The 15,205-nt window shown below is 46.7% G+C and overlaps 1 protein-coding gene across 5 annotated transcripts in view; it reads left to right on the top strand.

Annotated features, from left to right (window-relative positions):
• FAM219A (family with sequence similarity 219 member A) overlaps positions 1–15,205 on the top strand; it is a 203,235-nt gene that overhangs the window by 169,919 nt on the left and 18,111 nt on the right. For all 5 annotated transcript variants that reach the window (XM_073556689.1, XM_073556686.1, XM_073556688.1 and 2 more), the window contains exons 3-5: positions 11,756–11,858; positions 12,018–12,098; positions 14,254–14,308. In XM_073556689.1, coding sequence (XP_073412790.1) covers positions 11,756–11,858; positions 12,018–12,098; positions 14,254–14,308 — 239 coding nt within the window. The remainder of the gene's footprint in view (positions 1–11,755; positions 11,859–12,017; positions 12,099–14,253; positions 14,309–15,205) is intronic.

Raw genomic sequence — 15,205 nt, 5'->3', positions numbered from 1 at the left:
TAACTCAGGATCAGTAATGTAATGTATGTACACAGTGACTGCACCAGCAGAATAGTGAGTGCAGCTCTGGGGTATAATACAGGATGTAACTCAGGATCAGTATGTACACAGTGACAGCACCAGCAGAATAGTGAGTTCAGTTCTGGGGTATAATACAGGATGTAACTCAGGATGAGTAATGTAATGTATGTGCACAGTGACTGCACCAGCAGAATAGTGAGTGCAGCTCTGGGGTATAATACAGGATGTAACTCAGGATCAGTATGTACACAGTGACAGCACCAGCAGAATAGTGAGTTCAGTTCTGGGGTATAATACAGGAGGTAACTCAGGATCAGTAATGTAATGTATGTACACAGTGACTGCACCAGCAGAATAGTGAGTGCAGCTCTGGGGTGCAATACAGGATGTAACTCAGGATCAGTAATGTAATGTATGTACACAGTGACTGCACCAGCAGAATAGTGAGTGCAGCTCTGGGGTGTAATACAGGATGTAACTCAGGATTAGTAATGTAATGTATGTACACAGTGACTGCACCAGCAGAATAGTGAGTGCAGCTCTGGGGTATAATACAGTATGTAACTCAGGATCAGTAATGTAATGTATGTACACAGTGACTGCGCCAGCAGAATAGTGAGTGCAGTTCTGGAGTATAATACAGGATGTAACTCAGGATCAGTAATGTAATGCATGTACACAGTGACTGCACCAGCAGAATAGTGAGTGCAGCTCTGGGGTATAATAGAGGATGTAACTCAGGATAAGTAATGTAATGTATGTACACAGTGACTGCACCAGCAGAATAGTGAGTGCAGCTCTGGAGTATAATACAGTATGTAACTCAGGATCAGTAATGTAATGTATGTACACAGTGACTGCGCCAGCAGAATAGTGAGTGCAGTTCTGGAGTATAATACAGGATGTAACTCAGGATCAGTAATGTAATGCATGTACACAGTGACTGCACCAGCAGAATAGTGAGTGCAGCTCTGGGGTATAATACAGGATGTATTTCAGGATCAGTAATGTAATGTATGTACACAGTGACTGCACCAGCAAAATAGTGAGTGCAGCTCTGGGGTATAATACAGGATGTAACTCAGGATCAGTTATGTAATGTATGTACACAGTGACTGCACCAGCAGAATAGTGTGTGCAGCTCTGACGGATAATACAGGATGTAACTCAGGATCAGTAATGTATGTACACAGTGACTGCACCAGCAGAATAGTGAGTGCAGCTCTGGGGTATAATACAGGAGGTAACTCAGGATCAGTAATGTATGTACACAGTGACTGCACCAGCAGAATAGTGAGTGCAGCTCTGGGGTGTAATACAGGATGTAACTCAGGATCAGTAATGTAATGTATGTACACAGTGACTGCACCAGCAGAATAGTGAGTGCAGCTCTGGGGTATAATACAGTATGTAACTCAGGATCAGTAATGTAATGTATGTACACAGTGACTGCGCCAGCAGAATAGTGAGTGCAGTTCTGGAGTATAATACAGGATGTAACTCAGGATCAGTAATGTAATGCATGTACACAGTGACTGCACCAGCAGAATAGTGAGTGCAGCTCTGGGGTATAATACAGGATGTAACTCAGGATCAATAATGTAATGTATGTACACAGTGACTGCACCAGCAGAACAGTGAGTGCAGCTCTGGAGTATAATACAGGATGTAACTCAGGATAAGTAATGTAATGTATGTACACAGTGACTGCACCAGCAGAATAGTGAGTGCAGCTCTGGGGTATAATACAGGATGTATCTCAGGATCAGTAATGTAATGTATGTACACAGTGACTGCACCAGCAGAACAGTGAGTGCAGCTCTGGAGTATAATACAGGATGTAACTCAGGATCAGTAATGTAATGTATGTACACAGTGACTGCACCAGCAAAATAGTGAGTGCAGCTCTGGGGTATAATACAGGATGTAACTCAGGATCAGTAATGTATGTACACAGTGACTGCACCAGCAGAGTAGTGAGTGCAGCTCTGGAGTATAATACAGGATGTAACTCAGGATAAGTAATGTAATGTATGTACACAGTGACTGCACCAGCAGAATAGTGAGTGCAGTTCTGGGGTATAATACAGGATGTAACTCAGGATGAATAATGTAATGTATGTGCACAGTGACTGCACCAGCAGAATAGTGAGTGCAGCTCTGGAGTATAATACAGGAGGTAACTCAGGATCAGTAATGTAATGTATGTGCACAGTGACTGCACCAGCAGAATAGTGAGTGCAGCTCTGGAGTATGATATAGGATGTAACTCAGGATCAGTAATGTATGTACACAGTGACTGCACCAGCAGAATAGTGTGTGCAGCTCTGAAGGATAATACAGGATGTAACTCAGGATCAGTAATGTATGTACACAGTGACTGCACCAGCAGAATAGTGAGTGCAGCTCTGGGGTATAATACAGGAGGTAACTCAGGATCAGTAATGTATGTACACAGTGACTGCACCAGCAGAATAGTGAGTGCAGCTCTGGGGTATAATACAGGATGTATCTCAGGATCAGTAATGTAATGTATGTACACAGTGACTGCACCAGCAGAATAGTGAGTGCAGCTCTGGAGTATAATACAGGATGTAACTCAGGATCAGTAATCTAATGTATATACACAGTGACTGCACCAGCAGAATAGTGAGTGCAGCTCTGGGGTATAGAATCATAGAATCGTAGAGTTGGAAGGGACCTCCTGGGCCATCTTGTCCAACCCCCTGCTCAAAGCAGGATTCGCTAAATCATCCCAGTCAGATGTCTGTCCAGCCTCTGTTTGAAGACTTCCATTGAAGGAGAACTCACCACTTCTCGTGGCAGCCTGTTCCACTCATTGATCACTCTAACTGTCAAAAAGTTTTTTCTAATATCTAATCTGTGTCTCCTCCCATTCAGTTTCATCCCATTGCTTCTAGTCTTTCCTTGTGCAAATGAGAATAAAGTTGATCCTTCTACAATGTGACAGCCCTTTAGATATTTGTAGACAGCTATTAAGTCTCCTCTCAGTCTTCTCTTTTGCAAACTAAACATTCCCAAATCTTGCAACCTTTCCTCATAAGACACGGTTTGCAGACCGGTCACCATTCTGGTCGCTCTTTTCTGAACTTGCTCCAGTTTGTTGATGTCTTTTTTAAAATGTGGTGCCCAAAACTGGACACAATATTCCAGATGAGGTCTGACCAAAGAGGAGTAGAGGGAAATAATGACTTCACGTGATCTAGACTGTATGCTTCTGTTAATACATCCTAGAATTGCATTTGCCTTTTTTGCTGCTGCATCACACTGTTGACTCATATTCAGTCTGTGATCTATTAGTATACCCAAGTCTTTTTCACATGTGCTGTTGCTTAGCCCTATTCCTCCCATTCTGTATATGCTTTTTTCATTTTTTTTGCCCAGATGTAGTACTTTGCATTTTTCCCTGTTAAACATTCTGTTAGTTGCTGCCCACTGCTCCAGTTTATTTATATCTTTTTGAATCCTCTCTCTCTCTTCTCTAGTATTAGCTATCCCTCCTAGCTTTGTGTCATCAGCAAATTTAATCAGTTTACCCTCAATTCCTTCATCTAAATCATTGATAAAGATGTTGAACAATACAGGGCCCAGGACAGAGCCCTGTGGTACCCCACTTGAGACATTCTTCCAACTGGATGTGCAGCCATTTACGACCGCTCTTTGGGTCCGATCACTAAGCCAGTTATGAATCCACCTAACAGTTGCCTTGTCCATTCCATACTTAGTCATTTTTTCAATAAGGATTGTATGAGAGACTTTGTCAAATGCTTTGCTGAAGTCAAGATATACTATATCTACAGCATTTCCTTGATCCACCCAATCAGTGATTCCGTCATAGAAGGAAATTAAGTTAGTCTGACATGACTTATTAGTTACAAACCCATGCTGACTCTGTTTAATCACTTCATTCTTATCCAGGTATTGACATACATGTTGTTTAATAATTTATAATACAGGATGTAACTCAGGATCAGTAATGTAATGTATGTACACAGTGACTGCACCAGCAGAATAGTGAGTGCAGCTCTGGAGTATAATACAGGATGTAACTGAGGATCAGTAATGTATTGTATGTACACAGTGACTGCACCAGCAGAATAGTGAGTGCAGCTCTGGGGTATAATACAGGATGTAACTCAGGATCAGTATTGTAATGTATGTACACAGTGACTGCACCAGCAGAATAGTGAGTGCAGCTCTGGAGTATAATACAGGATGTGACTCAGGATCAGTAATGTAATGCATGTACACAGTGACTGCACCAGCAGAATAGTGAGCGCAGCTCTGGGGTATAATACAGGATGTAACTCAGGATCAGTAATGTAATGTACAGTATGTACACGGTGACTGCACCAGCAGAATAGTGAGTGCAGCTCTGGGGTATAATACAGGGTGTAACTCAGGATCAGTAATGTAATGTATGTACACAGTGACTGCACCAGCAGAAGAGTGAGTGCAGCTCTGGGGTATAATACAGGATGTAACTCAGGATCAGTAATGTAATGTATGTACACGGTGACTGCACCAGCAGATTAGTGAGTGCAGCTCTGGGGTATAATACAGGATGTAACTCAGGATCAGTAATGTAATGTATGTACACGGTGACTGCACCAGCAGAATAATGAGTGCAGCTCTGGGGTATAATACAGGATGTAACTCAGGATCAGTAATGTAATGTATGTACACGGTGACTGCACCAGCAGAATAGTGAGTGCAGCTCTGGGGTATAATACAGGATGTAACTCAGGATCAGTAATGTAATGTATGTACACGGTGACTGCACCAGCAGAATAGTGAGTGCAGCTCTGGGGTATAATACAGGATGTAACTCAGGATCAGTAATGTAATGTATGTACACGGTGACTGCACCAGCAGAAGAGTGAGTGCAGCTCTGGGGTATAATACAGGATGTAACTCAGGATCAGTAATGTAATGTATGTACACGGTGACTGCACCAGCAGAATAGTGAGTGCAGCTCTGGGGTATAATACAGGATGTAACTCAGGATCAGTAATGTAATGTATGTACACGGTGACTGCACCAGCAGAATAATGAGTGCAGCTCTGGGGTATAATACAGGATGTAACTCAGGATCAGTAATGTAATGTATGTACACGGTGACTGCACCAGCAGAATAGAGAGTGCAGCTCTGGGGTATAATACAGGATGTAACTCAGGATCAGTAATGTAATGTATGTACACGGTGACTGCACCAGCAGAATAGTGAGTGCAGCTCTGGGGTAGGATACGTCAGGTAACATTGTTATCTGGTCTCTCTGGTGTCCTGCACTGTAGGCAGACATTGATCTTGTGAGTCTTGGCCTCTGGTGTATGAGGAGCTGGTAATAATCCGCTCTTCCTGCTCTTGTCATTTTATTGATATAATTCTTGACCTCGAGCTCTGAATTTCCTGCTCTGCTGTTCGGGGACTGGAATTTATCAGCTACATGTCTGCCCCTCATCTGATGACTGATTATTGCTGAGAGATCATCCGAACTGCAACTTGTGTGTAATTATAGAGCAGAGAAAAATAATACAATTTTTTTTATCTATCAACAAAAAAAGGCGTCCAAAAAATGAATAGGGCACTTCACATAATTGTAACAACTAGTTCCCCATGTTCACATAGAGGACACAAGAAGAGATCCTAGTTGTTACAATTTTTTTTATCTGTGTTGTTACATAGGACTGCAGGTGACATCTACTACATTATCTGTACTCTTTCATGGGACTTCTGGATCCTTGCACTGGGGGAGTGGCGGGCATGATTAATGTATTTGTTATTAGCAGTTTTCATCTTGCTGTGTGACAGAATGATTGGAGTGAATAGGATGCTGAGGTTCTGTAGTCTGCAGGGCGCGGGATCATGTGCATCCTGTTCCCATGAATCCATCATGTTGGTAATGAATAATCTATGGAGCCCGCACCGATCACTGAAATTCCATGTTGTCTTATTCTCCATCCTTCTTGATGTTGCACTGAACGTCTCCATCTTCTATCTTCGGGTGCTTTTTAAGTTCAACATTTTGGATTGATTATTTATTATTTTTTACAGCAATTGCTGCTCTTTTTTTTCTTAAACAGACCTGAGACCTGCATAGACTCAGTGCTAATATCCTGTCTGTAGCCACCACTAGGGGGAGCTCCCTGTATACAGAGATACATGATAAGATCCTGTCTGCAGCCACCACTAGGGGGAGCTCCCTGTATACAGAGATACATGATAAGATCCTGTCTGCAGCCACCACTAGGGGGAGCTCCCTGTATACAGAGATACATGATAAGATCCTGTCTGCAACCAGCACTAGGGGGAGCTCTCTGTATACAGAGATACATGATAAGATCCCGTCTGCAGTCACCACTAGGGGGAGCTCCCTGTATACAGAGATACATGATAAGATCCTGTCTGCAGCCACCACTAGGGGGAGCTCCCTGTATACAGAGATACATGATAAGATCCTGTCTGCAGCCACCACTAGGGGGAGCTCCCTCTATACAGAGATACATGATAAGATCCTGTCTGCAGCCACCACTAGGGGGAGCTCTCTGTATACAGAGATACATGATAAGATCCTGTCTGCAGTCACCACTAGGGGGAGCTCTCTGTATACAGAGATACATGATAAGATTCTATCTGCAGCCACCACTAGGGGGAGCTCCCTGTATACAGAGATATATGATAAGATCCTGTCTGCAGCCACCACTAGGGGGAGCTCCCTGTATACAGAGATACATGATAAGATCCTGTCTGCAGCCACCACTAGGGGGAGCTCCCTGTATACAGAGATATATGATAAGATCCTGTCTGCAGCCACCACTAGGGGGAGCTCCCTGTATACAGAGATACATGATAAGATCCTGTCTGCAGCCACCACTAGGGGGAGCTCCCTGTATACAGAGATACATGATAAGATCCTGTCTGCAGCCACCACTAGGGGGAGCTCCCTGTATACAGAGATACATGATAAGATCCTGTCTGCAACCAGCACTAGGGGAGCTCTCGGTTTATTTTCTCACATTGTTTTACTACAGTAATCTCCTGAGCTCCCCCTCGTGGTGGCTGCAGGTAGAGAGAATATTTTGGGTACCTTTTATCATAGTTAGGCTAGTTTCACACTAGCGTTTATTCAACGCAGCGCACGGCGCTGCTAAGCCCCGTCCCCTGCCGGCTCCCTGTCCTCCCCATCTGGTCATCGCCGCCTACTTTTGCACATGGACGCTTGCGATCTGTGCACCCTATCTTTAGCATAGGGTGCGCAGATCGTGCGCTGGCCGTGCGCTAGTAGGATTCTGGCGTGCACTGCGCATTTTTGAAGGTGCGGCCGTGTGCGCCGAACGCAGCATGTTGCGTTTTGACGCGCACGGCGCACCTTCAAAAGTGCGCAGCGCACGCCAGAATCCTACTAGCGCACGATCTGCGCACCCTATGCTAAAGATAAGGTGCACAGATCGCAAGCGTCCATGTGCAAAAGTAGGCGGCGATGACCGGATGGGAGGGCAGGGAGCAGGCAGGGGACGGGCCTTAGCGGCGCCGTGCGCTGCGTTGAATAAACGCTAGTGTGAAACTAGCCTAACATAGTTTTTTTTTTTATAGTAACATAGTTTTGAAGGCTGAAGGAAGACCTTATGTCCATCTAGTTCAGCCCATTTTTAGTGCAGCTGTTCTGCATTGTTGATCCTGGGGAAGGCAAAAAACCCACAGAGTAGAAGCCAATTTTCTCCATAGGGAAAAAAATTCCTTCCCCTAAGTTGGGTCAACCATCTACCTATAATATTCTGTTATTCGTAACCTTCTATACTGTTACTCACAAGAAAAGCCTCCATTCCTTTCTTACATTCATTCAGTGAGTTGGCCATCACCACTTCCTCAGGAAGAGAATTCCAGAGCCTCACTGCTCTTACCGTGAAGCATTGTAACGTTGCAGGCTTTATCAAGGACTTGCAGTTTACTTCGGGGTATGCCTTAGTTCACATTGCCCGCATTCTCCACCATATGTAAGGCAACATCTTTCACAACAGTGCGGTAATAAGGCAGTGACCCAAGAAAGTTCAACAAAAATGTTTTTATATGCCTACTTATGAAATAAATCCAAACTTTATCATCCTGTTCGCAGCCGGAACATCCGTATCAACCATTGCTGTTGGCGACTGCACCACCGTATCACTCATGGGTGTGTCCATGGCTTTGCTTTCTCTGGCTCTTACTTACCTGTGTTCAGTCTCACACAGACCTGACTTACACAGAGGCTCCTGCTCTGCTACTTGCAAAACCCAATACTGACCCACCCAAACCCTGCCTGAAAGTTTAAATGAGAATCGTGGACATGGGCCACTCCCAAGACTCGGGGTGGAGAGAGGGATCCTTCCCTCTACCTTCCTACAGATCTCTCCAAAAATAAAAGCCCATGTCAGGTTTTCATAAATTTAACTAGGTCAAATAGCTTGACCAAATTCACACACGTTTATTTTGAGTTGTACACCACTCTCCAGCGGGTTCAGTATGCTTCTGTGCACATCCTGGGGGACACATAACGACCCTCGTATATGATCCCATCACTGCTTCATAGTATGTTTATGGTGTATCAGTGTGTGTGCGCGCGCGGTGTATCGGTGTGTGTGTGCGCAATGTGTGTGCGCTGGGTCAGTGTGTGAATGTATGTGTGTGGTGTATCAGTATCGGAGCACGGAGCCTAGTCAAGCAGATAGCGGTGCCCCAGACCCTGCAGAGGGGGGCCGCAGATAATCGGAGGAAACCAAACCTGGTAATTAGAATACAAGAGACATTGTTGTGGAGGGGGATTAACATGGGGCGCTGGCAGGCAAGGGGTTAACAGCGAGCGAATAAAGATGGCCACAGAAGATGCCGTAGAGCTCAGGACAGAGCTCGTTATTAAGCAAATACTGTCTGTTGCTGAAGAGCAGAAGTGCTCAAACAGGATCAGTTAACACAGGAGCCACAGGCAGAGCAGGTGTGGTGTATGGAGGACCCTCAGCAGGGCAGGTGTGGTGTATGGAGGACCCCCAGCAGGGCAGGTGAGGTGTATGGCGGACCCCCAGCAGGGCAGGTGTGGTGTATGGAGGACCCCCAGCAGAGCAGGTGTGGTGTATGGAGGACCCTCAGCAGGGCAGGTGTGGTGTATGGAGGACCCCCAGCAGGGCAGGTGTGGTGTATGGAGGACCCCCAGCAGGGCAGGTGTGGTGTATGGAGGACCCCCAGCAGGGCAGGTGAGGTGTATGGCGGACCCCCAGCAGGATGGGTGAGGTGTATGGAGGACCCCCAGCAGGACAGGTGAGGTGTATGGAGGACCCCCAGCAGGACAGATGTGGTGTATGGAGGACCCTCAGCAGGGCAGGTGTGGTGTATGGAGGACCCTCAGCAGGACAGGTGTGGTGTATGGAGGACCCTCAGCAGGGCAGGTGTGGTGTATGGAGGACCCCCAGCAGGGCAGGTGAGGTGTATGGCGGACCCCCAGCAGGATGGGTGAGGTGTATGGAGGACCCCCAGCAGGACAGGTGAGGTGTATGGAGGACCCCCAGCAGGACAGATGTGGTGTATGGAGGACCCTCAGCAGGGCAGGTGTGTATGGAGGACCCTCAGCAGGACAGGTGTGGTGTATGGAGGACCCTCAGCAGGACAGGTGAGGTGTATGGAGGACCCCCAGCAGGGCAGGTGTGGTGTATGGAGGACCCTCAGCAGGACAGGTGTGGTGTATGGAGGACCCCAAGCAGGGCAGGTGAGGTGTATGGAGGACCCCAAGCAGGATGGGTGAGGTGTATGGAGGACCCCCAGCAGGACAGGTGAGGTGTATGGGGGACCCTCAGCAGGACAGGTGAGGTGTATGGAGGACCCTCAGCAGGACAGGTGAGGTGTATGGAGGACCCCCAGCAGGGCAGGTGTGGTGTATGGAGGACCCTCAGCAGGACAGGTGTGGTGTATGGAGGACCCCAAGCAGGGCAGGTGAGGTGTATGGAGGACCCCAAGCAGGATGGGTGAGGTGTATGGAGGACCCCCAGCAGGACAGGTGAGGTGTATGGAGGACCCCAAGCAGGATGGGTGAGGTGTATGGAGGACCCCCAGCAGGACAGGTGAGGTGTATGGGGGACCCTCAGCAGGACAGGTGAGGTGTATGGAGGACCCTCAGCAGGACAGGTGAGGTGTATGGAGGACCCCCAGCAGGGCAGGTGTGGTGTATGGAGGACCCTCAGCAGGACAGGTGTGGTGTATGGAGGACCCCAAGCAGGGCAGGTGAGGTGTATGGAGGACCCCAAGCAGGATGGGTGAGGTGTATGGAGGACCCCCAGCAGGACAGGTGAGGTGTATGGAGGACCCTCAGCAGGACAGGTGAGGTGTATGGAGGACCCTCAGCAGGACAGGTGAGGTGTATGGAGGACCCCCAGCAGGACGGGTGAGGTGTATGGAGGACCCCAAGCAGGACAGGTGAGGTGTATGGAGGACCCTCAGCAGGACAGGTGAGGTGTATGGAGGTTCCCCAGCAGGACAGGTGAGGTGTATGGAGGTTCCCCAGCAGGACAGGTGAGGTGTATGGAGGTTCCCCAGCAGGACAGGTGAGGTGTATGGAGGACCCCTAGCAGGACAGGTGAGGTGTATGGAGGACCCCTAGCAGGACAGGTGAGGTGTATGGAGGACCCTCAGCAGGACGGGTGAGGTGTATGGAGGACCCTCAGCAGGACGGGTGAGGTGTATGGAGGACCCCCAGCAGGACAGGTGAGGTGTATGGAGGACCCCCAGCAGGACGGTTGAGGTGTATGGAGGACCCTCAGCAGGACAGGTGAGGTGTATGGAGGTTCCCCAGCAGGACAGGTGAGGTGTATGGAGGACCCCTAGCAGGACAGGTGAGGTGTATGGAGGACCCCTAGCAGGACAGGTGAGGTGTATGGAGGACCCCTAGCAGGACAGGTGAGGTATGGAGGAACTTCTGTTCTTCCTCCCACGCTCCGCAGTAGCCAGGCACGGTGTGCAGCTCCCGGCTGTGATGTGATTTCTCGGCCCCCGTCCCCCTCTCACTCCTGTCTTTATTGAACTGTTTTTATCTTGTTTTCTGCGCTTAATTCCTATTAAGAAAATGTCAGCGAGACCAAAGGAAAGGTCACCAGAATAATGTGAGGAGCATGCGGGATTGTCATATCGGAGGGGGGCCGTTGTGTTGGGAGAGACTGGTGCCCTCACGCCGTACATACAGCGAGTGCGGACCACCCACAGGGTGCACAGCAATAACCCAGAGCAGCCGCTCCATGATGTCACCAGGAGCTACACAAGAAGCCAATGTCATCACGATCACCTGCAGAGCTGCGTTCCTCATCCTGCTGCCTTCCTGTTAGCTCTCAGGAGATTGTGCTGAGGTTGAGCCGCCCTTTTGTGAATGTTGACGCCCGGGAACAGTACAGAAGTGATTTATAAAAGAATTTTCTACAGTGGATTCTGTCTAAGCTTGTTGTGTGTCCTTCCAAGTGCGGGCCAGCAGAACTGTGAATACAGCTCTAGAGGTGACTGGAAGACATGGCCTCTGTGCTGTATATTAATCCCTCAGATACATGAGAAGCCGCATGGACCCGGTGATTGGGGCTGATATTTCCTCATATTGGGGTCGGCTCCCCTGTGTACACATACTGGGGCCCCGGGCCCCGCTGCTCTTGTCTCCTGTTCTCCGCCTCTTCTCCTGTATAATAATAATGTTATTACGCTCTGTTACAGAGAAGCAGCGGGAGATGGCCCGGAAGGGGTCACTGAAGAACGGGAACGTCGGGAGTCCGGTGAATCAACAGCCCAAAAAGAACAACGTCATGGCCCGAACAAGGTACCGATACACTGCGGGAACGGTTCGTCAGGGCTTTATGTGATTGGCTGAAACCAGTGAAAATAATACTCTTACCCTGGATGTCAACGGCGCCCCCTGCTGTACCGTAGTCTCCACAGCCGTCTCTAGTCATACAGTGTATGTCTCATTATTTCCTAGACTGGTCGTCCCAAACAAAGGATACTCCTCTCTAGACCAGAGCCCTGACGAGAAGCCGCTCGTAGCCCTGGACACAGACAGGTAACTGCCTATCTAATAATGATCTATCTATCTATTATCTATCTATCTATCTATACAGTTGTGCTCAAAAGTTTACATACCCCATCAGAATTTTTGCTTTCTTGGCCTTTTTTCAGAGACTATGAATGATAACACCAAACCTTTTTCTCCACTCATGGTTAGTGGTTGGGTGAAGCCATTTATTGTCAGACTGCGGTGTTTTCTCTTTTTATATCATAATGACAACCCAAAACATCCAAAATGACCCTGATCAAAAGTTCACATACCCCATGTGTATTGCCCCCTCTAACATCAATGACAGCTTGAAGTCTTTTGTGGTAGTTGTGGATGAGGTTCTTTATTTTTTCAGATGGTAAAGCTGCCCACTCTTCTTGGCAAATTGCCTCCAGTTCCTGTAAATTCCTGGGCTATCTAGCATGAACTGCGCGCATGAGATCTCCCCAGAGTGGCTGAATGATACTGAGATCAGGAGACTGAGATGGCCACTCCAGAACCTTCACTTCGTTCTGCTGTAGCCAATGACAGGTCGACTTGGCCTTGTGTTTTGGATCGTTGTCATGTTGGAACGTCCAAGTACGTCCCATGCGCAGCTTCCGGGCTGATGATTGCAAATTTGTCTCCAGTATTTGCTGATAACATGCTGCATTCATCTTTCCTTCAACTTTGACCAAGTTTCCTGTGCCTTTGTAGCTCACATCTCCCTAAAACATCAGCGATCCACCTCCGTGATTTACAGTAGGAATGGTGTTCCTTTCATCATAGGCCTTGTTGACCTCTCTCCAAAGGTAACGTTTATGGTTGTGGACAAAAAGTTCAATTTTGTTCTCATCGCTCCAAATTACCTTGTTCCAAAAGTTTTGAAGCTTATCTCTGTGCTGTTTTGCGTATTGTAAGTGAGATACTTTGTGGCATTTGTGCAGTAATGGCTTTCTTCTGGTGACTTGATCATGCAGCCCATTTTTCTTTAAGTGCCTCCTTAATGTGTATCTTGAAATAGCCACACCGCTAGTTTTCAGAGAGTCCAGTATTTCAGCTGATGTTATTCATGAGTTTTTCTTTGCATCCTGAACAATTTTCCTGGCAGTTGTGGATGAAATTTTTGTTGGTCTACCTGACCGTGGTTTTGTTTTTACAGAGCCCCTGATTTTCCTTTTATTAATCACAGTTTGAACGCTGCTGACTGGCATCATCAATTCCTTGGATATCTTTTTGTATCCCTTTCCTGGTTTGTACAGTTCAACTACCTTTTCCCGTAGATCCATTGACAATTCTTTTACTTTCCCCATGACTCACAATCCAGAAATGTCAGTGGCTGGATGAAAGATGCAAGAGTCTGTCTGGATCCCAGAAACTCACTCAGTTTTTATGCACACATACTGATTACAAGCAAACAGGTCACAGGTGAGGATGTTACCTTTACTAGCCATTCAAACCCATTTGTATCAACTTCTGTGCATGTTATCAGGCCAAAATCACCAGGGTATGTAAACTTTTGATCAGGGTCATTTGGATGTTTTGGGTTGTCATTATGACTTCAAAAGAGAAAACACAGGAGCTTGACAATAAATGGCTTCACCCAACCACTAACCATGAGTGGAGAAAACATTTCAGTGTTATCATTCATATTCTTTGAAAAAAGCAAAAAATTCTGCCGGGGTATGTAAACTTTTGAGCACAACTGTATGTTGGCTTATATAGAGTGCCTCTGTGTTTTTGTTTTTCTATCTATCATCTATCTATTATCTATAGATCTCAGGTATATTTACAGTACCAGTCAAACCTATGTACACCAATATTCATGCAGTGGTTTCCCTTGTTTTTGTTGGAATGTGCACATTGTAGATTCAGACTGATGGCAGCAAAGCCACGAAGGAACAAATATGGAAACAAGGAGAGAAGAAACACGTGAGAAGCAAACCACATAATGTGTTGCACCTCAGATCCCCCCTTTAATCTGATGACAGCCTCACACCCTCGTGACTTTCTCACTGTCATCAGTCTGAATCTAAAATGTGCACATTCCAACAAGAAAAAGGAAAAGCACTTCATGAATATGGGTGTACAAACGTTTGGCGGGTACTGTATATATGTATTTCATATCTATCTTGTTTCTGACTTCCCCCTTACTTTCGTTACCATTTTTGTATCTCACTAGTGATGATGACTTTGACATGTCTCGATATTCGTCTTCAGGTTACTCATCCGCTGAGGTAGGTTCTTCACCTGAGATTTATTCTGTATGTGATGTGACACCGTCCACCTCTAGAGACGACCCCGTGACTTCTTACCCTACCCCATAATCATCAGACTGGAAAGTATACAGGAGAAGAGACCTGGAACTGTGGAGTGTATATACAGGAGGAGTGGTACTGTGCAGTGTATATATACAGGAGTGGTACTGTGCAGTGTATATATACAGGAGTGGTACTGTGCAGTGTGTATATACAGGAGGAGCGGTACTGTGCAGTGTATATATACAGGAGGAGTGGTACTGTGCAGTGTATGTATACAGGACAAGAGGAGTGGTACTGTGCAGTGTATATATACAGGAGGAGTGGGACTGTGCAGTGTATATATACAGGAGGAGTGGTGCTGTGCAGTGTATATATACAGGAGGAGTGGTACTGTGCAGTGTATATATACAGGAGGAGTGGTACTGTGCAGCGTATATATACAGGAGGAGTGGTACTGTGCAGTGTATATATACAGGAGGAGCGGTACTGTGCAGTGTATATATACAGGAGTGGTACTGTGCAGTGTATATATACAGGAGTGGTACTGTGCAGTGTGTAAATACAGGAGGAGTGGTACTGTGCAGTGTATATATACAGGAGGAGTGGTACTGTGCAGTGTATATATACAGGAGGAGGGGTACTGTGCAGTGTATATATACAGGAGGAGCGGTACTGTGCAGTGTATATATACAGGAGGAGTGGTACTGTGCAGTGTATATATACAGGAGGAGTGGTACTGTGCAGTGTATATATACAGGAGGAGCGGTACTGTGCAGAGTATATATACAGGAGGAGTGGTACTGTGCAGTGTATATATACAGGAGGAGTGGTACTGTGCAGTGTATATATACAGGAGGAGTGGTGCTGTGCAGT

Source organism: Dendrobates tinctorius, unplaced genomic scaffold (genome assembly GCF_039654945.1).
Source record: "Dendrobates tinctorius isolate UK_male_01 unplaced genomic scaffold, ASM3965494v1 ptg000237l, whole genome shotgun sequence".
Classification (NCBI taxonomy): Eukaryota; Metazoa; Chordata; class Amphibia; order Anura; family Dendrobatidae; genus Dendrobates; species Dendrobates tinctorius.
This window is presented reverse-complemented; position numbering and strand designations above follow the sequence as displayed.